Here is a 27,375-nt window from a genome sequence, read left to right on the forward strand (position 1 = left end):
TCTAGGGCCTGTGATTTTTTCAGAATTCAAAATTCAAATTTTTTTTCTAAAGGGTTTTCTTTTGTTGCTTGTAACTAGGTAAAAATGGGTTCGGATTGCCTTAAGGCAACATCCGAACCCATATAGGACTGGGTCCTATCCTAAAGGGGTAATGTGCCCCCAAGTTGAGCCCAGCCCTATACCTCCACGCCACCCTAAATACTCCACGCCACAATAAATAAATTGGCGCTAAAAGAGGGAGGCCGACTTGGATTTAATAAAGGCTAAGGACTCATATAAATAAAGATTAAATTGCAAATACAAACACAATTCAGTTATCCATGAAATCAGCGAATTAGCTTTGCAAACAAGAGGTGCGAAATCACCAAAGAAGGTTGTGCGAATTTGTCCAAGGATTGGGCGAACTTATTCAAAAGGATATAGGTCATTTTGGTGCAGTCGTGAAGCATGCAAAAAGGGCAGATCTGATATATAAAGATCAGATTCAGAAAAGCAAGCTAAGTATTGTATTTGTGCAATAAGAGTGAATACATAATCTGACCTGTGGGTCTTTAATGCTGGGTTTTTCCTCCTTGGAGGTTTTCCTAGGGTATTTGTGTTTGTCTCTTGGTTCCTTGTTCCATTCTTGAATTTACTTGATTATAGTTTACTAAATTACAAATCTGATTAATAAACTAGGGCATAATCAAATGCTACAAATCTGATTAATAAACTAGGGCATGATTAAACGTTACAAATCTGATTACTGATCTAGGGCACAAATTTAACATGGTATCATAGCTAAGGTTATACTAACCCGTAGATTTAAGTAAGCTCTTACCTTCAGGGTGCTGTTCGTCTTTTATTAAGATAATGACAGGGGTGAAGCTAGAGGGCATCATCGGGTCCTCATCAAGGAGTCATTCTTTAATTCTTTAAAGATTGTGGAGATTCGAGTGAAGAACCAAAGAAGGAAGTAACTGATATTTCTCCTTTCAGATTTTCAGATCTCTGGAATGCAAAGTGTATATCGTGGAGTTATTACCTTATTCAGACCTTCAAAGTTGTTGATTTTCAGAATTGGTCTAAACCCTAGATTGGTATATATTTCATGATTCTTAACCCTTGATGTGATCCGATCCAGTTTTAATAATGATTGAATCTTTGATGGTATGGTAGATTTATTTTGCTACTAGACATGCAACTACTATTTTGTATTGCTAGCAAAATCAGTTGTATTCCCACCAATCTTCAAACCCTAGCTAACTGTGCTAAGGCACATCAAGAGGAGATTGCGAATTATGGCTTTTGAAGATAGATTGCAAAGATAGTTTCTTTTGGGGAAGTTTCCGGTTCCAGTGTCAGTGTTATCTAAATCAGGTGTATTTTTCTTAATTCTTTATTAACTTTGTAATGAGAGACTTTATGATAATTGAAGGTTAAGTATTCCTGCTGAATAACTTTGTCAATTTGTTTATATGGGGCTTCTTTGTCAAGTTGTAATAATAAGGGTTTCATTATCAATATTTGCTTCTTATGGGTTTGTGCTTACTTAGTTTTGTAAAAACCCCTGTTGGGTTGTGTGAAAGGAGAATGATATTCTCTTTGAATTAACCCGTGTTGGGCCAATCATGTTTTGAGGTTCCCTGTGTCAAGTGTTTATCCTTGTAGGTCTACAAGCAAGTTTGTGCCTGTGTTATCCCAAGTTACCATCCTTATATCATCCCTGTTGCATTCAAGCTCATGTCATTAAATGTTGTGACAAATGCAGTTTTATTATGTGTTAGTTATCTATTAAAATAACTGCATGACAGGTTGCTTTCAGTTAATTGGTTATGATGATGCTCTTTCCTACATAGTAGAAGTTAGAATGTATTGTTGTAAATAGCATATGTAGGAAGAGTGAAAGATGATCAAGTCAGTGGTCTCCTTCTGTGATTAGCATTGAGATCTCTTCAGGCTGAGGTAAGCATTTTACTCAAAGCTGAATATAATTAGGATCTTGTTCAGCAAAGTATGAAGATTCTGCTCTACTTGATATTTATCAATCATATGTATGTAGTCATACTATATCTTGTGATTGGGTTTCTAAGAAATCTCAATTTCAGTTGTTCAGTTTGAAAGATGATTTGGCTTATGTATATTGCTTGCTTGAATAAGTATATAAGGATCCTTTCAGGCATGGTTATTTGGATGGGAACTAGGTTGTATCTCAGCCTCTTGGGGTTAAAGATGAAGGTTTTCTGAAAATTCACCTTGCAGAAGGTGAAAGTAAGAGAAAAGCAAGTAGCATCTTCAGTGTTATATTATTTCTGGTTCCTTTATTGATTCTTATTTGATTAAGGATTAAGAGGGAGTCCTATCTTCAATAAAGACTTAGTATTTAAAGTATTGACAATCATTTGTTATGTCTAGGGTTTTGTAAAGTTCTAACTTCCTTTCTTAAAGTATTTTGGTTTTTGATGTGATGATTTAACTCAATTCTCATCATTGGAATACAAGGAATAATTAGCGCAAGGATCTAAATTTATTGTCTTCTAGGATTAGAAATATGTCAAGGATCTAACCAAATTATTCCAAGTCAAGTATACTTTTGATATTTAGAATAATGGATTGTAAACCTTTATGAAAACTAACATAAAGATTGAGGATGTCTGTAGCAAAGTTTGATTTTGCAGATTCATCTGAAGACAAGCTGCTGATTGGTGGATGCCTTAGCTAATTCATGATCAAGGTTGAAGCATGTTGTTGCTGCCAAGCATATCTTGTTGCATTTTTAAAATCTCAAATGATTGTGAGCAGAAGATTGTAATCACCTCAGAAGGCTAACTCAGATTCTGAAGTGTCTCAGATAAGGGAAGTCACGTCAATCTCTTGTTGTAACTTGGATACCCTATGATCTCTTAGGACTACAGCAAAACAGTCCTTAGTCACACTGAGTACTGCTGAAGCTGAATTCATTGGAGCATGAACTGTATCAAGGAAATTGTGTGGTTTTTCAAATTCTTGTTGAATGCTTTCTTATAATTATTTATTATCAGAGTCGTATAGAGATACCTGAAAACTCAGTGTCTTATGGCAGGATAATCTTGTGTTGCAAATGTTCTCACCAAGTCTTTTGAAGCTTGAGTACTTCAGAAGATAGACTTGGAGCTGTGAATAACACCGCCTTGATTGAGAAGGAGTCTCAACCTCAGTGATGCATTGTGTTTCATCAACCACTCTCTGCGGGTAATATAAGGTGGTAGTGTAATCTTCGCAGGGAGAAGAGTAATTGTTACCATCCTCTGTGGGCAATGTAAGATGGTAGAAAAGATGGATTTTCATCCTATGCTTGTGTGCTGGATGGAAAGTGTACTAGATAGAAGATTATGTTTATTCATTCTTTGCTTGTGTGCAAAATGGAGGACTATGGTTTCTGTAACTTCATTCTATGCTTGTGAGCAAGATGAAAGATTATGATTTTCTGATGTTACATTCTTCTTTGGGAGAAGATTGAGGTAAAGGTAATGCATTCCTCTCTGGGAGAAGATTAAGGAGAATACTCGTGTGCAAATAAAGTTGGTGCTGCAATCTTCTCCCGGAGAAGATTGAAATGGAAGCTCTTTATCATTCTTAGCAGGCAATGAATGGTGTATATGCATGATAGATATCATGAAGAGAGTCCATGATGTGCATATATATACTTGTGTTTGTATTCATGTCTTGCAGGTGTACATGATAAAGTTTTGGATTCATCCTCTATAGGCAAGGCAAGATGAATATTATAAAAGGATCCATGATGAGTTACCATTATGTGATTTGGTTACTTATTACTTATGGTTACTGGCTACTTGTTGTGATCCTCTCTAAGTAGTGCTGGCTGAGTTCAGATTACAGATTGCACTATGAATGTATCAGGAAAAGTACTTCGGGTATCTGCTTCAACTTGGGCTCTGCAGTGATCTCTTGGGTATGCAGAAAGCAATCGTCCGTAGCATTGAGCACTGCAGAAGCTGAGTACATTGCAACATCTGTTGCATCCAGAGAAGCAGTGTGGCTTCGCAAACTCCTCATTGGATTATTTGGTCAAGCTAGTGGTCCTACCACCATTCATTGTGATAATCAAAGCTGTATAAAGATGTCAGTAAATCCTGTGTTCCATGACCAGTCCAAACATGTGGAAACACACTATCACTTCATTCGGGATATGGTGCAAAGAGGCGCCATTCAACTAAAGTACATTAGCACGGATGAACAGGTTGCGGACATCCTTACCAAACCCTTATCCAGAGTGAAGTTCGAATACTTCAGAGACAGACTTGGTATTGTGGAAAACGGAATTTTGATTGAGAGGGAGCTCCAATCTCAGTGACTCTATCTGCAGTACTTTGATCATTCTTTGCTTGTGTGCAAGAATGAATTGTGTCCAATCTATGCTTGTGTGCTAGATGGAAAATTGTAATTATGTAAAGACCCACTTGTGTATTACACTTTCTATGCTTGTGTGCTAGAACCATCCTATGCTTGTGTGCTAGGTGGAAGATGTAATTCTATGCTTGTGTGCTAGATGGAACTCTAAAGGTTCAGATTATGTATTCTCTTCTTCCCTAGTTAAGAGGGAGTGTTGCTTGTAACTAGGTAAAAATGGGTTCGGATTGCCTTAAGGCAACATCCGAACCCATATAGGACTGGGTCCTATCCTAAAGGGGTAACATGCCCCCAAGTTGAGCCCAGCCCTATACCTCCACGCCACCCTAAATACTCCATGCCACAATAAATAAATTGGTGCTAAAAGAGGGAGGCCGACTTGGATTTAATAAAGGCTAAGGACTCATATAAATAAAGGTTAAATTGCAAATACAAACACAATTCAGTTATCCATGAAATTAGCGAATTAGCTCTGCAAACAAGAGTTGCAAAATCACCAAAGAAGGTTGTGCGAATTTGTCCAAGGATTGGGCGAACTTATTCAAAAGGATATAGGGCATTTTGGTGCAGTCTTGAAGCATGCAAAAAGGGCAGATCTGATATATAAAGATCAGATTCAGAAAAGCAAGCTAAGTATTGTATTTGTGCAATAAGAGTGAATACATGATTTGACCTGTGGGTTTTTAATGCTGGGTTTTTCTTCCTTGGAGGTTTTCCTAGGGTATTTGTGTTTGTCTCTTGGTTCCTTGTTCCATTCTTGAATTTACTTGATTATAGTTTACTAAATTACAAATCTGATTAATAAACTAGGGCATAATCAAATGTTACAAATCTGATTAATAAAGTAGGGCATGATTAAATGTTACAAATCTGATTACTGATCTAGGGCACGAATTTAACATCTTTCAGGCGGTTTTTTCTACTGTTCTTCGCATTTTATGTGGCGGATTTCTTTTTAACCAGACCTTCGTCCCACGACGCCATTACCTTGGGAAAACCTCCTAGGAGGAAAAACCCAGATTTAAGCATAACCAAGAAAAGAATAAAAATAAGTACAAGACACAATTACCCCGGGAAAACCTCCTAGGAGGAAAAACCCAGCCAGAAAAGATCCTCAGATCTGATTATGGATTGAATTCATATGAAGGTTACAACACTTATCTCATGTACTTGAAGGTGATTGCACTTAGTACTGATAATGTCTTCCACAAGACTGCACTTTCACAAGCATCAAATTGTCACACCTGCCCCCTTTGACAGTAATCAGGTCCAAACCCTAGGTCTGCAATATTTGCATCTGAAGTCTGCTCTTTGATGGACAGCAACCTTATCCCTTTGTTCGCTCTCCTCATTGATGAGTTTCGCACCTCAACTAGCAGATGTAGTTCGCTGATATGGCAGAGGTAATTCGCTTTAATTGCAGATGTAATCTTGCTCCTTTAAGTTCGCATTTGCAGTCACATATATTTGGCATGGATGATAAAATTAAAAATGAATGAATGATAGTGTGAAGTTGAACTTTATTTATATGGGGAGCAATGATCTTAATCATGTCGGCTTGCATTATGATTTAATGAACTTTAATTTATTTAACCAAAGGCATTAGGATAGGGTTGGCCCAATACATGGTGGCGTGTTAGCTTGAGTGTAGCGTGGGATCTTTAATTTGATGCCGTGAGGAATAAGGGACCCAACCCTACACATTGGGAAAGGGGCTGGCCCCCTTGGGCGGATTCCAATGTTGCCCAATGAAATTGGAATCCGCCATCCCTAATTATAATCAACACCTATGACCTGTAAACAATCTTGTAAAACTATTTTCTCATGTCTACAATTTATAGAGAAATGGGAAAGGAATACTACAAAGGGTTTCGTAAAACAATGTGCCATCAAACCATGGTTAAACGCAAAAATCGTACATCCAAAATGAAGTCTCTCTTCTAAGAATAGAAATGTTACTCCTAATGAGCCATGAATAGCAAAAATAACCTCCATACCAATAATAGACGTCATCTTTGACTTGTATACCTTTATAATAGCCTATATCCCAAGTTAGGCATACACAATCTGTTGATTGTAACTAGGGTATAGGGGTTCGGATTGCCTTAAGGCAACATCCGAACTCCTTTAGGACTGGGTCCTACACTAAAACGTGGCCCTATCCTAAATCTACGCTAATACATATTAGCATCAAACAACATTAGTGCCTAAAATATAAGGAGGCCGACTTCAAGAAAGGGCCGACCTAAATAAAGAAAAGAGGCATATAAATAAAGATCACTTTGCAAGACAATATCATCAAGTTAAATTAAATCAGAATGCAAATTAGCTCTGCTGTGCGAACCTAAGGAAGAGGGCGAATTATTCAGTTTGGTGTAATATTGTCCAAGGGGACATAGCATATCTTGAGGCAAGTCATTGAAGCATACAAGGACAGATCTGATATGTCAAGATCAGATTCGAGCTAAGTATTGTACTGTTATTTAGAGGAGAATATACAATCTGACCTGTGGGTCTTTCATGCTGGGTTTTTCCTCCTTGGAGGTTTTCCCAGGGTATGCTTGTTTGTCTTCTATCATATTTCTGATTTATGTTGTCTTACTAAGTTTTGCAAATCTGATTACAATCTAGGGCACAATTTAATGCATGTTGATTCACTAAACTACTGCAAATCTAATACAAACCAGGGCATATTTGAATAAGATAAATCTGATTATCATACCTAGGGTTTAAATTAATATGGTATCAGAGCTCTAGGTGTTACTAACTTCTGATTTTAGCAGATCAATTGTTGCATATAGCTGTTGTTTGTGTTCAGATTAAAGATGTCAGGTTTGAAGGCTGAAGATAGGTTTGAGGGAGCCATTGACTTTGCTGCTTGGAAAGTTCGTATTCTGTTGATCCTTGAAGAAAATGATCTACTGAAATTTGTAGAAGAAGAAAGGCTTTCTCCTCCAGAAGATGTTGAAGAGCTGAAACTGTTCAAGAAAGATTCCCTCAAGGCTAGGAGGATCATAATTGAGTCTGTCAAGAATCATCTTGTCATTGTCACATCAAAGTTTACATTTGCCAGAGAAATGATCAAACACTTGGAAGGGATCTATGAAGTCAACAATCTCAGCAGGGCTCTTGCCTTAAGACAGCAACTTCTACACATAAAAATGAAAGAAGAAGGTTCAATCATAGCCTACTTCATGAAGATCAATGAACTAAAGGACAAGCTAAGCACTCTTGGTTGCCAAATCTCAGATAAAGACCTTGTTATGATTGCATTAAATGGTCTACCAGATGAATGGGAACCATTCATTCGTAGCATTGGTGGAAGAGCTGATCGTCCCAACTTTGAGCGTCTTCAATCTGATTGCATTGAAGAGGAATCTCGAATTGAGGTAAGAGGAAAACTCAAAAACTCTCTCAAAGATAATCATGTTCTCTTATCTAAATCTAGGAAAGGTGGTCATTGGAAGAAAGAAAAGAGAAGCAAAGATTTTAGATCCTCCTCCTATGATCCAAGGAAAAAGTCAAGAGATTCCTCTCACATTCGTTGCTTCAGATGTGATAAGTATGGTCACTATGCTAGAGATTGTCAAAATGACCCAAACGAAAGGGAAGCTAACTTAAATGAGGTTACCGAACAAAGTGAAGACTACCTTCTTATCTCTGCTCTTTCCAGCAATATTCGTACGGATAGCAATTCATGGATACTTGACAGTGGTGCCTCCAGACACATCTCAGGATTTCGTGAGCATCTCTCAGATCTGATTGAAAAAGACACCAATCTTCATGTTGTAATCGGTGATGATGCTCGATACTCGGTAAAAGGTTCTGGTACTACCTCTCTAAAACTAGATTCTGGTATTTCCTTACAACTCTGTGATATTCTATTTGTACCTGGTATTAAAAGAAATCTTATTTCTATTTCGGCTTTAGAAGATAAGGATTTGCAAATAGCTTTTTCTGAAGGGAAAGTACTCGCTTGGTCTAAGAAATCTAACTTCAAATCTGCTCGTATTATTGGACATAGATGTGATAGTTTATATAAGCTTGCAGCCAATCCAATTCAAGCTCTCATTCATGAGACCCCTGAATCATGCGAGCTATGGCATAAAAGATTGGGTCATCTTCACTTTCAAGCTCTTCCCACTCTCGGTAAAATGGTCAAAGGTATGCCTAATCTCAGTTTATCTCATGATGATGCTTGTGAAGGTTGTGCAATGGGTAAGAATATAAAGAATCCCTTTCATAAAAGCGATAGTAGGGCTAAAGAAAGGTTAGAGCTTATTCATTCAGATTTATGTGGTCCCATGTCAGTAGCATCTCCTAGCGGGTTCTTATATTATGTTATCTTCATAGATGATTTCTCTAGGAAAACATGGATCTATTTTCTTAAATCTAAAGAGTCTGAAGAAGTCCTAAACAGATTTAAAGAATTCAAAGCCTTAGTTGAAAATACTACAGGAAATCGAATTAAATGTTTGAGGTCTGACAATGGAGGTGAATACACCTCAGTTAGCTTGTATGACTTTTGTGTTAAAGCAGGAATTAAGAGGGAGTTCTGTGTTCCCTACAACCCTCAGCAAAATGGAGTTGCTGAAAGAAAGAACAGGACCATTGTTGAAGCTGCAAGAGCCATGATTCATGATCAAGACTTGCAACCTTTTCTATGGGCAGAAGCATCCAAAACTGCAGTTTATATTCAGAATAGATGTCCTCATCAAGTCCTAAAGAATGTAACACCTGAAGAAGCATTTTCAGGAAGCAAACCTGACATCAGTCACCTAAGGATATTTGGAACCCCTGTGTATGTTCATGTGCCTAAGGAAAAACAAACCACGCTGGATCCATCTGGAAAGAAAGGCATCCTAGTAGGATACAGCGAATCTTCCAAAGCTTTCAGGATCTACATTTCAGGTCAAAGGTATGTTGAGGTAAGTAGAGATGTAACCTTTGAAGAAGATATTGCTTTCAAAAGATCTAAAGGTTCATTAATCAACAATGATGATATGATGATGGAAAAACAAGATTCAATTGTTGATGCTAACCCTAAGTTACAGGAGGAGTCTACTGATCTCCCAGATTAGGAAGTTCAGAATGACTCATCAGAACCCATGCAATCTACCGATATACCTCAGGATATTGTGGTCTGCAAGAAGAGACCACTCTGGGTTAGAAATACAATTCAAGATGCGGAAGGGTTTGTTGCTCCCAGAGGAACCTTCAAAATCAGCAAGAGTGTCCAAAATCACGCCAACTACATTTCTGTGATGTGCAATATAATTGAGTCTGAACCCCACAATATCGGTGAAGCTATGTCCCATCATGCTTGGAAATTAGCCATGGATGAAGAGTATGGGTCTATCATCAAGAATGATGTCTAGGACATTGTACCCAGACCCAAAGGTAAGTTTGTCGTTTCCTCTAAATGGTTGTTTAAAATTAAACATAATGCTGATGGTAGTATTGAAAAATATAAAGCTAGGTTTGTAGCTCGTGGTTTTTCTCAAAAGGAAGGAATAGATTATGAAGAAACCTTTGCCCCTGTTGCTAGATATACCTCTGTTAGGTCTATAATAGCTATTGCTGCAGCCAAAGGTTGGGAGCTGCATCAAATGGACGTTAAGACAACTTTCCTCAATGGAGTCATTGAGGAGGAAGTCTATATTGAGCAACCAGAAGGTTATGTAATCCATAAAAGAGATTCTCATGTTTGCAGGTTGAAGAAAGCCTTATATGGGCTCAAACAAGCTCCTCGCGCTTGGTATGAAAGAATTGATAAGTACTTACTAAGTTTAGGGTTTTCCAATAATGATGCTGATGCTAACATTTACTTGAAAATTTATAATAATGAGATGCTTATTTTAGTTTTGTATGTAGATGATTTATTTCTCACGGGTGAAAATAAATTAATCATAAGATGTAAAAAGGAATTAGCCTCAGAATTTGAAATGAAAGATTTAGGTCTAATGCACTACTTCCTAGGGTTAGAAGTATGGCAAAGAGCTAATGAAATCTTTCTAAGTCAGGGAAAATACACTATTGATATTTTGAAAAGATTTAGAATGATAGATTGTAAACCTATGCGTACTCCTATGGAATCTAACTTAAAGAAGTTAAGTGTTTCTACTGCTAACTCAGATTTTGCAGATCCTTCTGAGTACAGACAGTTGATTGGCTCCCTGATGTACCTAGTCAATACTAGGCCAGATATCTGCTATGCTATGAATGCTCTCAGTCAGTTCATGAGCTCACCGAAACATGTTCACCTGGTTGCTGCCAAGCACATTCTAAGATATCTACGTGGCACGATTGGTTATGGGCTGAAGTATACACTTAATACCCCAATCCTCCTGAAAGGCTACTCAGATTCAGATTGGGCAGGAAGTGTCAAGGACAGGAAAAGCACTTCAGGCATCTGCTTCAACTTGGGCTTCGCAGTAATCTCTTGGGAATGCAGGAAGCAATCTTCGGTAGCATTAAGCACTGTAGAAGCTGAGTACATTGCCGCATCTGTTGCATCCAGAGAAGCAGTGTGGCTTCGTAAGCTTCTTGTTGGATTATTTGGTCAAGTCAATGATCCTACCACCATTCATTGTGATAATCAAAGCTGTATAAAGATGTTAGTAAATCCTATATTTCATGATCGATCCAAACATGTGGAAACACACTATCATTACATTCGGGATATGGTGCAGAGAGGCACCATTCACCTAAAGTACATTAGCACAGATGAACAGATTGCTGACATCCTCACCAAACCCTTATCCAGAGTGAAGTTCGAGTACTTCAGAGATAGACTCGGTGTCATGGAAAATGGAACCCTAATGGAGAGGGAGCTTCAATCTCAGTGACTATTGGTAGCACTTTGAATCATTCTTTGCTTGTGTGCAAGAATGAATTTTATCCAATCTATGCTTGTGTGCTAGATGGATAGTTGTAATAATGTAAAGACCCACTGATGTATTACACTTTCTATGCTTGTGTGCTAGAACCATCCTATGCTTGTGTGCTAGGTGGAAGATGTAATTCTATGCTTGTGTGCTAGATGGAACGTAAAAAGGTTTAGATTATGTATTCTCCTCCTCCCTAGTTAAGAGGGAGTGTTGATTGTAACTAGGGTATAGGGGTTCGGATTGCCTTAAGGCAACATCTGAACTCCTTTAGGACTGGGTCCTACACTAAAACGTGGCCCTATCCAAAATCCACGCTAATACATATTAGCATCAAACAACATTAGTGCCTAAAATATAAGGAGGCCGACTTCAAGAAAGGGCCGACCTAAATAAAGAAAAGAGGCATATAAATAAAGATCACTTTGCAAGACAATATCATCAAGTTAAATTAAATCAGAATGCAAATTAGCTCTGCTGTGCGAACCTAAGGAAGAGGGTGAATTATTCAGTTTGGTGTAATATTGTCCAAGGGGACATAGCATATCTTGAGGCAAGTCATTGAAGCATACAAGGACAGATCTGATATGTCAAGATCAGATTCGAGCCAAGTATTGTACTGTTATTTAGAGGAGAATATACAATCTGACCTGTGGGTCTTTCATGCTGGGTTTTTCCTCCTTGGAGGTTTTCCCAGGGTATGCTTGTTTGTCTTCTATCATATTTCTGATTTATGTTGTCTTACTAAGTTCTGCAAATCTGATTACAATCTAGGGCACAATTTAATGCATGTTGATTCACTAAACTACTGCAAATCTAATACAAACCAGGGCATAATTGAATAAGATAAATCTGATTATCATACCTAGGGTTTAAATTAATACAATCAACACCCAACTCATATGGGACTCACTAATATTATTCAAGGTGTCCCACTACTCAATTATCATACCCAAGTTGACAAATTTACTAAATATAGCTTCATAACTGCCACTGCCATCTTCTTTTCCTTCATGATTGCATATAACAACTAATGTTAAGATTCATGAGGAATCTAAATTGCAAAATCAATTTCTGATTACACTCTATGTATCCATGTAATGTCCCCACTTTGAAAAGAATTTAATAATAAATAATAATACAATTAAAATATAAATATATAACTTATATTTATTAATATATTAATTTCATATTTATCAAATAAATGATATCAATAAATAATTAATAGTAAATGTAAGTTTTGAGACAAATAAAATCCCTAAAATAAAGATTACCAATTTAACTACGGAGAGAATAACTGTCATCTATTGACTGAGAATAGCGATCTAAATAAATCAGATTATATATATTATAATTAGTGGAAACATGAATCGTATTCAAATGCTAGACTTGAGGCCCATTAATCTTCTGCTGCTGTGTGGGTATTTCGTCCTGAGTATATGGACGCAAATAGAAGTTTTTGGGTAGTATTCAATGTTACTGCCGTCAATGTTGGTAATCGCCAAAACAATCCTTCCTGTTGAAAGGCACATAGACCTCTGCCACGTCGATAAGGGAACATCAGATGGCAATTAATTATTGTCCATATGAATGAACCTCTTTAATCAGATCTATGATATCTCATATCCAATCCATCCACAGTTCCAACTATGAATGATGAAGCTGATAACATTAATACCATCGAATTATTAATTATTGATCTCCATACGATATCGATATAAGAAAGACATCAAGCATGATTAAGGAAGCAAATCAATTCATTAAGGATCATAATAATCAGTAATATATTGAAGTGATGCGATTATGACATAACCAATGAATGTGTCTCTATACTCCAAGAGACGCAACCAATCGGTTGAGCAAACATATATATTTGCATCCATTACGTCACTTAGGGAGGAGAAGGAGATTGATCAATAATAGACATTTCGCATATATTCGAAGAGATAATTGGTAACAGCCATGACCATCTCACCTCCAGAACAATTTACAGTTATATTTAAGTACTAGCAGACCAGTAGTAATCTCGCTACTCACTTGAAGTTATAATTGCTGTAATAAATGTTAAGTCGTTAGTCTCAGAAACTCCAACCAAGTCAGATATCATAGCGGTATATGTATAAGATTAATATCCATCTAGATTCTAAACTTATGGATTGATATCTATTATATTACAGTACTCCATTTACATGACACTGTAGATCTAAAACAACAGTCATTCTATTTCTGAACCCTGTCTGGCAATATAAATAAATCTTATAAAATTGCTAACACTAAGTACCAAAATAAGAAGTACCAAAATAAGAAGCTGCTGGCAATGTTAGAATTTAGGCACAAAAATTCTTTGGGATCCAAATAGGGGACATTGCAATCCAAGGACACTTTCCAAGAATGTTGGAGACACATGAATAATACATAGGGTTGTAAGGTAAATTGTTGTTTTTTGTAACTAGGTAGAAAAATAAAATATTAAGTTAATCGGATTCCAATTGCCTTAAAGGCAACATTGGAATCCGATAACAAGGCTAGGCCCTTCTCTCCCCTTACACGCCAAGCACAAAAGAAACTTATGCTTCCGTTATAGGGCCGACCCTATATTGGAATGTGTGAAGTTAAGCCCTAAGTGGGTGGCATTGTACACTCCAAACATGTGGACCTATCCTCAACATTTTAATATGCAAAACTCAATATGTAGCGTGCAAAATGGTTTTGGCGCCCAAGGTTAAATGGGCCGACTTAGAGATAAGTCCAAAAGATGAACCCCATATATATACAAGCCACTTGCATGGCTTAAACATACAATTACATTATGCGAATTAGTCTGATTTGAGAAGTGCGAAATATCTCTGCTCCTTATAGTGCAAATTCTTCCTCCAAAGGTCAGCAAGGAAGGTGCTGCAAAATACTTCTGTTGGTGGTGCGAAATACTACCGTCTGCTGCAAAGATAGCAAACAAGCTGAAGCCCTTGAATCACACACAAATCTGCTGTTATGAGATAAGTTTGTTTTCAGCTGATAATTGTGCCCTAGCTGGGTTGTTATTGTACTTACAATTCAATATAACATAATTAGATCTGAGGATCTGTTGTTGCTGGGTTTTTCCTCCAAGAGGGAGGTTTTCCTAGGGTATTTGTGTCTCTGTGTTCATTTTGTTTATCTCTATTTATCAGCAAACAATCTAATTAGGAGCTAATTCTGATTTCTGGGTTCTTATATTAATCTGAAAGGCTAATTTCAACATAAATGACACCTTTATCCCAACAATATTTTGGCTTCAAAAGGCTCCCTTAAAAGTAAATCATTTTTTAACTTTATTAGCTCTCATATTTATTGAGAATATGTCTTTTGGAACTACTTGTGTATAGAAATGTCACTCCCAATGAGTCATGAATAGCAAAAATAACCTCCATACCAATATTAGACTTCATCTTTGACTTGCATACCTTTATGATAGCCTATATCCCTAGTTAGGCATGCACAATCAACACCCAACTCATATGGGACCCACTAATATTATTCAAGGTATTCACTCAATTTTCATACCCAAGTTGACAAATTTGCTAAATATAGCTTCATAACTGCCACTTCTATCTTCTTTTCCTTCATGATTGCATATAACATTTAATGTCAAGATTCTTGAGGAATCTAAATTGCAAAATCAATTTCCAATTATACTCTCTGCATCCAAGGACACTTTCCAAGAGTGTTGGAGAGACATGAATAATACATAGGGTTGCAAGGTAAATGACACCTTTATTCCAACAATATTTTGGCTTCAAAAGGTTCCCTTAAAAGTTAATCATTCTATAACTTTATTAGCTCTCATATTTATTGAGAATGTCTTTTGGAGCTACTTGTGTTAGTCCCTCATCCCAGTCCCTCATCCCCGCAAATGAGCTTAATGGTTTCTTTCCAAATTTGATTAGTCCATAGTTTTTTGAACATATTACAGTAACTAGGAAGACACTGTCTTTTATAGCAGAGTTACCAGGGAACTCCAGTATATAGTAATGGCCCTGTACCCATCCCCCTGTAATGTCCATGATGATATTAGTATTTATTCATATTTGGTAAATTCTTGTACCGTAATTTGAAATGTTGTGCCTATGACTGTAGGTAACTTTTGCTGATGTATCGGAATATTTATTTTTCTTAATTTCTATTAGAATGCTGGAATGACAGAAGAGCAATGGTGCAAAATTGCAAATCAACAGAATGACATTCTTGTCTTTTCAGTTTTTTTTTTTTGATTCTGATAGATCTCAGTATGTGAAATAAATGATACTCAGGTTTCTGGATATTGTGCTGTGTATGGCGTGTAATTTGATGGATAGTATATTTTAGGTTATAACTAAAGTTTGTTCTGCAACGGTGAAAATCTTTGGCAGATAACAGTGTGAATTGGCAAACAAATGAAAGGAGAAAATCCCCATTAATCCAAATAGAGTCTTGGTTTTGACCGCCTTTTCTTTTTATGTTATTTTTGGTTTTTGTTCTGGGGCAACTATCTTACACACATGACATGGCTGAGTATTGGTTATGAGACTTATGACCTGACTTTGCCGGTTGCTTTCTTTACTCCTTGTGTCTGATTTAGGGACACTATCAACAGTCGCCCTTTTGACACATTGGTTCTAAATTAGATTTATTACGTTATGAAGTCACACTATCAGCCAAGTAAATACTCCTGTCTTTCAATAGATAAAGTTCAGCCAAGTAAATACTCTCGTCTTTCAATAGATAAAGTTGTATGAACTTCATGGAAAATTGAATGTAATGGATGCTGGATAAACAAAATGCTACAAAATCTGAGTTAGAAAAGCTGCTGTTATATTTGAAAATGTTATTACCTGTTTGAGCATAGTGAAAAAGTAGGGTGCTAGTATGTTTGGAGACACATTTGCGATTGAGCAATGTGTGCACCAGATTTTAGATGAAGTTTAACAGGCTATATGGAGGTTTGCAAAGCATCATCTTTCCCTTAATATTTGAACCTCATATGTGGGATTTGTTTTTGTTCTGATTTTCTATTCAGTCGGTGGATTATTAGTAAAATTAGTGAGTTTCTTACTCACCCCAATGCGTGTGGGTGATGTCCTGGGGATTGGGGAATAGGGATGGGACACCCCCTTATTATAGGACTGGCTAACCTGTACCATTTAGTGCATAAAAATTAAAACGGCAACATAAAAGGAAAGGAAGCGAAAAACCCTGAAATCCCCTGTATTAAATTTAAACAGGGAGGATAATTTCTATTAAATTTAAACATTGTATTTAGTTTTTTAAAACTTGAGCTTGTTTTATTTCCCTGCAACCTGTCCCCTGTTACCCTCTCTATAAACTTGGAGAATCACGGGAATTTCTTATATGAGCATAGATAAAATTTAACGATTGTAGATTACTCTACTGATTGTTATACATGGCTGATGGCATGATAAACTCTTGATGATGCTCTGTGCTATATTTTTACTTTCATTTTTATCTGTGAAATTGGCATTTTGATTTATCAAATTCATTTACAGGCATATTTTAACTTTTCTAAAAGATATTTCTAATGATGAAATCTGATTAGATCTTACAGGTGCAAGGCCGTTCTGTTACGCATAGAGAGCTGGCAGAAGCATGGCTTGCAAGTGCACGCAATATACTCTGCAACCCAATTTCAGAAGCTAATATTAACGACTTACTGAAAGAAGCAGAACAATTTTTATGGGCTGGGCATGAGATGGATCTGGTATTAGATCATCCTTGTCAAGTAAAATATTATGTATTTCATATTCATGTAACATACTGTCAAGGAATGTATTCTTTATTAAGAAAAATCGTTTGTGATGGTAATGACTAATAGATTCACAAATCACATTGTACAATAAATTACAAATTACAAATTAAACTATTAGACTCACAAATCACCTGTACAATAGATTACAAATTACAAATTAAACTATGTTCTGTGGGAGTGTGCCCATATTCTTTTATTACTTGTGACCTGATTCTAATCTCCATGCTATTTTCGTATTCAAATATCATTTCTAGAATTCTAGTGGTGCTTCAGAGTGTTGCTTTCTGGGTTGAACATAGAAAATAAATTACAAAGAAAAGAAATTCATCCACATGCATAAAACACATATTCACAAGTATGAGACAGAGTTCCTCTGTAATTTATCTTTTCATTCAAGTGCATTTACAAGTATCTATTCACACAATTATGTTTCAACCTCTTATACTCTACGCATTTCTAATACTACTCATACATCATGCACATCATTACACTTTTAAGTGACCGCTATTTTGCTTGTAAGTTTAACTAGAATTGCCTGCCTTAAAAATAGTCATAACGCGCAAAATAAGAACAAGAGCTTAAATTCACTCTTATTCTACTCATTCACAGCTTTTCCATATATCTCAATATTTTTCTGTGATTACAAGCATCTCACACCTACAATAAATTGACTCTACCTGTAGGTGCGATCAATGGAGGTGGACTTGAGAATGGCACAAAAGTGGTCCCAAGATTTGAGGGATTGTTTGTCCACAATTAAATCATGGATGGATAAGAAGGACAAGACATCATCAAAAGTTCCTTTAAGTTTTGCCCAAGTCTTGATTGGCATTAATCCGGTTCCATGTATCGAACCCGGGTTCTTAAAATTGAAGGTTGTTTCGGCTGCAGCTCAGTTACTTCTGTAATTTAGTGCATTTATTGCTTTATATCTTTGTCTCAATCATGTTACTTGTGTTCTTTTGTTCAGGCTATGGTAGAAGATGCCAGTCTGTTGGAACAGCAAATTAAAGTTGCTTTGTCATCATCATCACCTGTAACGGTAAAAAATGACTAGGGTTGTAGAATGTTTGTGCTGTTGTTTCCTTGTGATTTGACAATTTAATTTGTTTTCATGTTTAATTTTTGGTGAATGGATGCTTCATTTCATTGACTAAATTTTTAATTGTAAGTTATAACGTTGATATTTAGTTTTGTCTTTTTGATGGATTTTTAATCTGTTCTTGCACATGTTATGTAGAAATAGTTAACATTAAAATATGATTATTATTTTATATGTATGGAGTGGAAACGCTTGTTTTTTATTATGCTATCTCAACCATGACAAAAACGATTTTACATAATTGGGCTTAAAGGTTGAGATTTTTATTCTCATTAAGGAATTACATTTTGCCTTTTGTAATACTTGGTGGCTTTTTCTTTGATGGAGCAGCTGCAAACAATTATAAGATGTCTGATTCTCTCAGGGGTCAACATATTGATTGTAATAGTTGTCTTTATGTGTATAGCAGTTCTGATTGAAAAGGGTGTAAAATTCTTTTCATTCAGCTCAACCATTTGGTGCTATATATGAAATCTGTACTTCTCTCTTTTCCTTGCCTTGGAAAAAGTGGTGGATTAAATAGGTTAGTGGAAGAATTGGTCAGAGATTTTACTAAGCTCTTGAGTACTTGCTTGATTTTGTTGGCCTTCTTATAATGTTGGTTACGTTTGAAAGAATTCTACCTAATTTGTAAGAATGGAAAATAGTGCTTTGGACTTGTCAAAGTATAGGAAGGATGTCTTGGAAAACCATGCAATTGAATAAATCTGTCTTTTGTTTTGTTGCAATGTTATAAGTTTTTACAGTTTTATTGAGTACATTGCTGCTTTGGTGATTCAACTTTCTATTTTTCCAAATATTTATGTGCACGGCTTCTCATCATTGGGAACATAATATTACCACAATTATTCTGAAAGTTGTTCCTCAAAAATTTCTAATTGAGATCGACATATTTCTATATCATTGCAGCTCTTTGCCTAAGTTACTGATTTGGGTACGAATACGGGTATGTCAATTTTTTTTGCCTTGGGTATGGGTACGTCTGTACATATATATATTATAATATATATCCTTAATGATTTTAGAAGAGACCACACCAATTTGTCTCTAAACTTGAGGAGTTTACAAGGTCCAAGAGGCATCGCCTGAATATTGACTGCTTTCTCAAGTTGAATGATTTTGCAAGTCAACTTCTCTGTCAATTAATAGTTGAGTGAAGTGGATGTTTACTGTGGCATGCTCTGTGTGTGCCATGTGTTAATGTTATAATTTGTTCTTTAGAGGACAGGACTAAATATAACTGCAGTTATTAAGGTAAACCGTAAAGGCTTTCTTTAAATTTGAAGGGTAAGCTCCCTTTTCAAGAGTGAAGGAAATCATAATATTCTCTTACAGGAAAATTAAAATAAACCTAAAACCAGCAAGATTTCATTGAGCATGCAATACAAACAAACTCAAAGCCAAGGAAAGCTGTCTTATTCTTCTTAGGCTAGGGTTCAAGGCTACCCAGCAGTTAAGCACAAGAGATTTTTAACTAATGCAGACAAGCCAAACAATTAGCAAACATGCACACTTTTCAGCTAAAGACAAACGGAAAAGCATGTTGAATTGAATAGCCACACAGTTTGGTGAATTGAATCAAAGAATTGTGTATATAGCCACTATTACCAATTTTAAGGAAACATAAAGCATAAAGCTTGCAAACTCACTAAAGCAATTCAGTTTTCATTTACCTAAGCAAATGTACACAAAATTTCACTAAAAGAATCTGATCAACAATTTTAGGAGCAAACAAGCATACTTTCTACACTAAAAATCTATGTTACTGGTTCGCTTAAGGAAAACCCTATGCCATGGTTTGGGGTCTGGGTCTGGTCCCTTGTGGGTTCAGACAGGGTCCAGCCTACAGCCTGTGGGTTTGGCTTGGACAAACCCAGGCGAACCTGGGCTGAATTTTACTTCCAGCCACGTCAATCCGCTGGATTTGGACCTTCTTTTTTTTAATATTTTTGACTTTTTTAAATTCCAAAAAGTCAGAGGACTTGATGTTTGCGCATTCAGTAGACTACACTCAAAAAAGTTATATGACTTGGTGTTTGTGTATTCAAACTTGTGGGTCCTTACACTCAAACAAAGTGGTTACAAAGAAGGGTAGACAAGGAAGTGGGAAATTGAGACAGAGCATATTGACTTGGATGCTTCCTTTGCCCACTTGCTGCACTTGATGTAGATGAGGATTGAGCCACCCAATGAATATGAAGTGCTAGCGTCAATGCTAGTGCTAGTGACCACAACTTAGATCATCCAATATGGATGATGATGATGATACTTTTAATGACCCATATGATATTTGACCAACGATGGCTGATTGTTGACACTTGACATTATTGATTATTATTTTATAACTTCAAAGTTTAATATACATCATGACATTTAAGTTTGATTAATATTTGACTAGTATCATGGTGGTGTATTTTGCTATGTTATTTGACTACTAATATGGCGGTGTATTTTGAACTTGATTACTGCTGCAAAAATGTATATATTTTTGAGTTTTATATGTTTTTGTATCGATGATCCCAACCTCCAAATTTTTTTTGACTTAACACACAAACTGAACCATCAAACCTGTGTCCGAGCCCAAACCTGAACCAGTAACTTAGCTAAAAATAGTTTGCTTTCACACATAGCAATCTTTAAATATAAATTTGTCTTCAAGTATATCAACTAAAATTAGAAATATTGAAATAGATTTTTGTTGAAAATATAAAGTATCTAATATTAGGTCTTCTCGAATATCCTCTAAAAATAGGACATCACTGAGTGGATCTTCTAGAAGATCATTGAAAAAATAGCTGGCGTAAAAGTATTTGCAACTAAGAGTGGTGGCAATCCAAAAGTACAGAGTTAAAAATTGCTCCACCTGAATCCTACTCAGCTGGCCTGAGGCAACAAGATCCTCTTTTTACTCATTAAACCCAAATGCCTTAAGAGCAAATTTATTGCTCTTCTTCAACCAATGTTTGTTCACATGTTTATGGAACTCAAGGGTTTTTGTGTTCCATACTTTTTCACACATCATAAAATTCATCTCACATTTCTTCATACAATGGCAAACTATAAAATGCTCTCAATGCAGTAGACAGAAAATTTGCAGAGAACTTGGCCATTCACTGAGCATATCTCCCACTCCTCAGAATTATGGTGTTTTGCACAAGTAATGATGAATTATTTACTTCACACTAAAATTAGAGAGGAGCCTACCTCAGTTCATTTCCTTTCCTAATGCAATCATCCAATTCTAAGTCATAATATTTGATCTCAATCTCAGTCTCTTTGATTTTTGGGGATTTAGACATTAGTTTGGAAGGAGAGTCCACCATTTGGAAATGATATTACATTGTGTTGACTTGAATATGCAAGAAAAGATTGCTGTTTTAGGCACTTTTTAGCCAATTTTCATCTTTATTATTTACTGTCCTTGACCACAGTCAACCTAAATGCCTTGAAACCCTCAGAATAAAAAAGTCACTGTTTTTTGGCATTCTAAATGTGGAAAACATGCACTTTTATCTCTAATCCCAGCTGTAGATGATGAGAATACACCATATAAATGTGTATGAGGAGCTTGAAATTTGTATGCTCACTGCTGCCACTAGAAACTGTCAAAAGCTGCCACTAAACACTTGAGACTCTTTTGAAAAGCACCTTCACAGTCGTGTTTTGCATAAAAAGATTCTTTGCGACTGTCATACATCCTTTTTGAGATAAAAACAGCGTAAAAGCCTGTGACAAATAACTTTTAGGAGATTGTGAACTGCTGTTTTAAGACTATTATCACTAAAACTTAATGACCTGTAGAAATTTTGGTGAAAGTTCACCAGTACCCTGTTGTAACTGCTGTATAAAAACCCTTGTTTTGAAATGCTAGGCACTGTTACAAGCAAGGAACTTGAATAACTTGATGGTGTTTTATACTGTTGAAACCCTAGTCAGGAAAGCACTATCGTTTTTTTTGCACATGATGAATTTTTTTGTGGTGAAATCTGCTTCAGGACCATCCCAAAATTTTCATAACAACCCTAATAAAATTAGTACAAACAAGAAGAATATTTGTGACAAATGCTTGAAGGATACAAGAGAAGTATTATTCTTTGAAAGTGACAAAGAAGCCATGAAGAAAGCTGCTACAAATGTGTTGCAAGCTGCTCTAGTGGGTCTTCTTTCAAACGTTAGCCGCAACTATTTTTCTTTTTCCTTTGCAAATCATGATTTTTTTTGGTGAAAATTGCTTCAAAACCATCCCTAAATTGCCATAACAACTCTAATGAAATTAGCACAAACAAGATGAATATTTGCGACAATCGCTTGAAGGATACAAGAGTATTATTATTCCTTGAAAGTGATAAAGAAGACATGAAGAAAGCTGCTACAAATGTGTTGCAAGCTGTGCTCCAATTGGTCACCTTTCAAATCATAGCCTCAACCTCGGTCACTGTGTTTGCTGAACTTTCGGCTTCAAGTTTGAAATACGGCGAATTTAGAAAAACTGAATGAAATTCATTGAAATTCACCTTAAATTCTCCAATGTTTGTTTTCTGCCGATAGTTGACCAGTCGATAATTGCCATTGGGAGGTATGAGGGTTGCCATTGAAGTCTTTTTGGGCTGCAGGCTGATGCGATGCCTCCAAAAGGGTTTGTGATGGCCACGTAGGGAAAGGCAGATGCCACTATGTTTTAATTTTTAGCTGCTTTTCCAAAAATACATTATCCTATTAATTTTTATGAAGCTTTTCTAAAAATATACGAACATCAGTATATTAATTTTTTGCGGCTTTCCCAAAAATACATTGTCCTTCATACCTTATATTAATTGTTTAATATATTATATTAACAAATATTTTGCTTTAGTTTTTTAATATTAACATTTAAAATATTAAAAAATTTAATTTTTTAGAATATTGAATTTAGATTTTTATTATTAATGTATAAAATTTAACAAATTTAAATTAAAATATTTAAATTAATTTAAACAAATTTAATATTATTTATTTTAATATTTTGTAGATATATTATTAATATTTTCAAAAAAATCAAATTTATATAAAGCGAATTTAATACTATTTTTTTTTTTCGATTTTTTTTCTTTTGTCGAATTTTATCCAAATTTTATTGTTGGCAAATTTGAACTCGAACGCGGCTACTTAGACAATGAAGATATATTAAGGGAATACAAGCTCTTTAGTGGAGATTGTCGTGGATTTTCTAATTTTGAAGTTGTTTTTGCATTCTTCACTCTTGTAGGTGCAGTTTTTGATCTCTTAGAGCAACTTTGTGTTAGAAATTAGGATCTTAGGATACTAATCATTATAAACAAAATATAAAACAAATAAAATAAGAACCATACAAATATAGATTCAACAAGTTACACAAGATATACATGGGGAAACCCTTTTGGGTAAAAAATCCCATAAAACAACATTTTATTAAAACACATACAAACTATGGTTTATAAAAAATAGACTGAACTTGGAGATGCTTCTCCTTACTTCTATTTGACCAATAATACCTTCTGTGCACAGTGATATGATAGTCTATAAGGCTCCAAACTTGTTCAACTCAAATGAGAGAGAAATTCCTTTAATATAGGAGGAAGGGTGGTAAAACACCTGAAGGAGTATTAGCCACACCTATTCAATAACCGTATTCATAAATAAATTAATAAATAATAATCTAATAGCAATTAGACTAATTATTCTAAATGGGATATGCTTAATAAAGTATATAATTTATAAGGTTTTATAACACTTTGTCTGGCATTTTCACTTTGACTTGCATCCAGCAGCATTAGAGCAGGCATTTTCACTTAAATACCCTTTTTCACTACCAAAAATAACATTCTACACCTTGGGCACACTTAAAATGACATTCTACACCTTGGGCACACTTAAATATGTCACGGAGTGAAGTGGTTGGGATCCTAGTGGACATATTGTACCTTTGGACCTCAGTTATGTTTTTCATTTAACTTAAGTGATATTCTGTCTCTTGGCACATGCGTAGAGGGTCCAATGTACTTTTGCTTCTAATTCGATGTTGAGTTTTGTTGCTTGAGTGAAAAAGCACTTTATGGTTCACTTTAGTGATTTCATGTTCTAATTTGTGATGGACATTACTCTTTTCTACTTGTCTTTTCCCAATTATACTTCACCAGAACATGTCATTCTCCCTCTTTGGTGCAACCGTGGCACTTCAAAGACATTTTTGAGTGTCTTTGACCTCCAGGTATGATTTTCTCTCTCCTTGGTATGCTTCAGATCACTTGTATTTATTTTGAACTTGAAATTACCCAAAAATGCATCTCCTTTGTGAAGATGTGCTTTGGAAACCTTGATGATCATTTTTCAGCCTTAGAGTGCCTTTTCCGTTTCTGTGCTCACTATATGTCTGCACAAAGATATTTATTCACGATTAGACTATTAGTTATTAATTGATTTAATAGGTTATTGAATAGGTGTGCATCTATAGTAATAATGAACATATTCTGCTGTGATTAAATGTTTCACCTTGCCCGATGTGATGGAAAACCTATTTCGTTGTCCTTGCAAGGGTGTTAGCTAAAAATGATGATGACAACTGACAACAAAGCCTCAAGTATGACTGACAAACAGGAAACAAGATTTGGCTTACGATTGGACAGAATATGAAAAGTTTTATATGGGTACAACACCATGAACAGGAGATGTTTTACTGTCTTAAGAATGCTTTGATTATGATAATGAGGAATAGTTGCTTTTTCTTGAGCTCCATTATAAATGTGAAGTGCCCAGCTTAACCAGACTGCTTCACAAGCTGGAAAAACATCAACTTCATATTTAAGTGGAAGAGAGAATGTGGATATTTGCTAGCCCGGAATACAACAGATATATCCAGACTAAAGCATGTCTTGTTGTTTACTTCCTATGATTATTGGTTGTTCTCAACCAGCAATAGTAAATCTAATAAGCTTATCATCACTGCAATGCAACAAATCCTCATATTCAAGAGGACCTTGCACATGCTTCAGAATTCATTTTGCTGGATTGTAGTGATAGCCACTTTTGAACCCTGAATTTTCAAAGATGCAAAGCCAAGATCAGGCCTTTTGTGGCTGAAAGATACAGCGAGCTGTTCATATGCTTCATAGGAGTTATTTATTGGTTTGCAAGATCAGGCCTTTTGTGGCTGAAAGATACAGCGAGCTGTTCACATGCTTCATAGGAGTTATTTATTGTTTTGTTTTTAGTCCCTATTGCTGATAAAAGATGGATCTGCAATTTTCTCTGATAAGAACAGGCCTTCATTTTTCAGTTGAAATAACTAAACATAATCTTGTTTCTTTGCCAGAAATTGTTTGCCTCTGATTGCCGGATTCAGGGGTTCTCAGCATTTAGGCAATGCCATTTTGGCTTTCCTGATTTTCGAGTAGTCACAGAAAAATTACTATCAGGCACTTATCAGAATTCAGACACTGGTATTCATGAAATCTGATTTGGAGATGGTCCAATGCCTTTTGGATTTAGATACCAATCGGTATGCTGAATAGCTGTTGTACACAAGAATCTACTCATTTGGATTTAGATCTGGTTTGTATGCTCAACAATTGGCTGTACACGGCCATTTAGGCAACTCGGATATAGATGCTGGTCTTTGACTCACTGTATGTCTGCACAAAGACATTTAATTACAGCAGAAAAATGTTGATTTTGCATAACTATCTTTTCTCTTTTTACAAAACAATAGTTCTGATGCAGGAGCATCCGGTCTCACGCGCAATCTTGCATCAACAAAAAAATATTTTCTTTCTGTTGGTTAATGTTTTGTATTTTTTGTGTAGGTTCGATCGTCAAGAGCATATTGTGGAGTTTTGAGAGGATAAATTCTTCATTCATCAAGACTTGGCTTCCATTTCAAAATTCAAAGGCAACTAGGTTGTTTAATGTGACTATATTACTCAATTTGATGGTTTCAAGGTTTGAAGAAGTCCATTGGCATGCTAGAGGAAGCTTGTAAAGGAAAATAAATTGAAATTAATTAATTTGGATGCCTAGGGAAGCGCTCATAATACAAGTGGCCATTGGAATTCCATTCTTGTTTGATTCTTTCATTTCAAGTGCATAAAATGGAGGGAAAAGAGTGTGATTTTTGAGGAAATAATTAAAAACTCTTCAATTTCCCAAAGAGCATGACTTGGATTTTGTTTTTATTCATTTTTTAAAGTGATTTCAACAAGTCATTTGATATAGTTTTGCAAGATTGGGTTTGATATTTCAAAGCATTTAATGAATATTTTCAAGCATAGACAAAGGAATTTCAAAAGACAATTGGAGGGAAATGGAAGAATAGATTTGGGTGCCTCTTTTTGGTGTCTCACAAAGGTATTAGCCTCTATAAAATGCAACCTTTATTGGTGTTAAGAGGCAGCAATCGACAACAGCAAGGTTGGAGAAAGAACTTGTAGGTTGCTCCAGAGAATTGCTTAAGGAAGAGTGTAGGTGATTAGCTTTCCAAGAGGAGAAAGATAGAAGAAGAGAAAGAAGAGTTTTGCAGGCGTGTTGGAGGTGTTAAAGGCAGGCATGAGAGCTGTAGGATGGAGAAAATATCAGCCTTCAAATGAGGAGTGAAGCCAAGAAGGTTTGAAGTCTTGAAGATTTGAAGATTATCTGGTAGGATGTCTAGAAAGCCTTGTAAAATTTCTGAGTTTTGTTTCTTATTGAAATTCTCAATGTATGTAATTGTTCTTGAGGTATTTTGTTGCATGAATATATAAATGTAAGTTGAAATGAAGATTTGTTTCAGAATTTATTTTCATATAGTGGATTGATGTCATGTTTAGGTTGCATGGTTGGGCAATTTGATAAGACCCTCTAGTCTTGTTTGCATCAAATGTTTATCAAAGCTAGATATCTTGGGTGTGTAGATAGATTGCCGAATGTGAGGCAATCTACACGAGGACCTTGGGTTGGATAAAATGTGTATGAGAGCATGTTGGCTGTCTTCCATTAAGGATTAAAGATGGGTAGAAGGTGCACATGGTTTCTCCACTAAGAGAGAGTGGGTGGAGGAAGTGAGAGGTGTGTCGTCCAAAAATCTTTATTGGATAGAGGAAAGAATGTGATTTGGTTGCAGGTTGGGAATTGTATGTGAAGATGAAAAAAGAGGAAGAGTGTGGGGTTGTGGGCAATCCATTAGGAATTTCAGTCCTTGTCAAGAGAGAAAGAATGTGATGCAGAGG

General features: G+C 35.8%; 1 protein-coding gene across 2 annotated transcripts in view; it reads left to right on the forward strand.

Annotated features, from left to right (window-relative positions):
* The window catches only part of LOC131030582 (lysine-specific demethylase JMJ17), a 218,138-nt gene that overhangs the window by 88,743 nt on the left and 102,020 nt on the right, over positions 1 to 27,375 (forward strand). Inside the window, exons 9-11 of one of the 2 annotated variants that reach the window (XM_057961447.2) lie at positions 16,849 to 17,010; positions 17,742 to 17,933; positions 18,029 to 18,100. In XM_057961447.2, the coding sequence (XP_057817430.2) occupies positions 16,849 to 17,010; positions 17,742 to 17,933; positions 18,029 to 18,100 (426 nt within the window). The remainder of the gene's footprint in view (positions 1 to 16,848; positions 17,011 to 17,741; positions 17,934 to 18,028; positions 18,101 to 27,375) is intronic. The other variant, XM_057961456.2, reaches the window with a different exon arrangement.

Source organism: Cryptomeria japonica, chromosome 4 (assembly GCF_030272615.1).
Source record: "Cryptomeria japonica chromosome 4, Sugi_1.0, whole genome shotgun sequence".
Classification (NCBI taxonomy): Eukaryota; Viridiplantae; Streptophyta; class Pinopsida; order Cupressales; family Cupressaceae; genus Cryptomeria; species Cryptomeria japonica.